Source organism: Myotis brandtii, unplaced genomic scaffold, assembly GCF_000412655.1.
Source record: "Myotis brandtii unplaced genomic scaffold, ASM41265v1 scaffold568, whole genome shotgun sequence".
Taxonomy (NCBI): Eukaryota; Metazoa; Chordata; class Mammalia; order Chiroptera; family Vespertilionidae; genus Myotis; species Myotis brandtii.
Window position 1 is genome coordinate 468,891 of NW_005370122.1, and position 711 is coordinate 469,601.

The 711-nt window shown below is 39.1% G+C and overlaps 1 protein-coding gene across 1 annotated transcript in view; it reads left to right on the top strand.

Moving 5' to 3' along the window:
• The window catches only part of CFAP47 (cilia and flagella associated protein 47), a 429,694-nt gene that overhangs the window by 5,635 nt on the left and 423,348 nt on the right, over window positions 1-711 (top strand). Inside the window, 1 exon segment of the mRNA XM_014549721.1 lies at window positions 348-499. Coding sequence (XP_014405207.1) covers window positions 348-499 — 152 coding nt within the window.

Below are 711 nucleotides of genomic sequence, written 5' to 3' on the forward strand. Positions count from 1 at the left end.
GCAAAAATTTTGTGCACTGGGCTACTAGTCCTATATAATAAAAAAACCCTAATCAAACTGACTGAACGGCAGAACGACCAGTCGCTATGAAGTGCACTGACCACCAGGGGGCAGACGCTCAATGCAGGAGCTGCTGCCTGGTGGTCAGTGTGCTCCTATAGGGGGAGCGCTGCTCAGCCAGAAGCTGGGCTGAGGGACCCCCCTCAACCCCCCTAGTGCAGTCGTGCACTGGGCCTCTAGTGTCTTGATATAGCTATTGAAATAATGTATATACCTAACTATAGTTGTTCACATTATTCCTTATTAGGAGTTAAGACATGTAATTTGATTTTTTTCTCCCATTGAAGTTTAAACTGGTTTTGCCAAGTATGGATAAAGAAATTGCTTCTGGACTTCAGATGACAGCTATGGTGGAATATCATCCTAATAAAAATGAAGATATTTCTGACCAGCTATTTATTGCAGTAGGAAACAAAGCAGTAGAGGTCCCTCTTATTGGGTATGTATGCTTCACATTTCATCCTGACATTTTGAACACTCTTCAAATAAAAATTAGGGTCAAAGTAATATTCATTATATTCGCTGGCTAAAAGGGCTTGTTGTATTTATAGTTTCCTTACAGCTGAACTTACTGGACAAATGTTTAGCAAACTGTGATTTAAAACAAATGACTAGTTTGCTGGTATTTTTTTTATTTTTTATAAATAATAC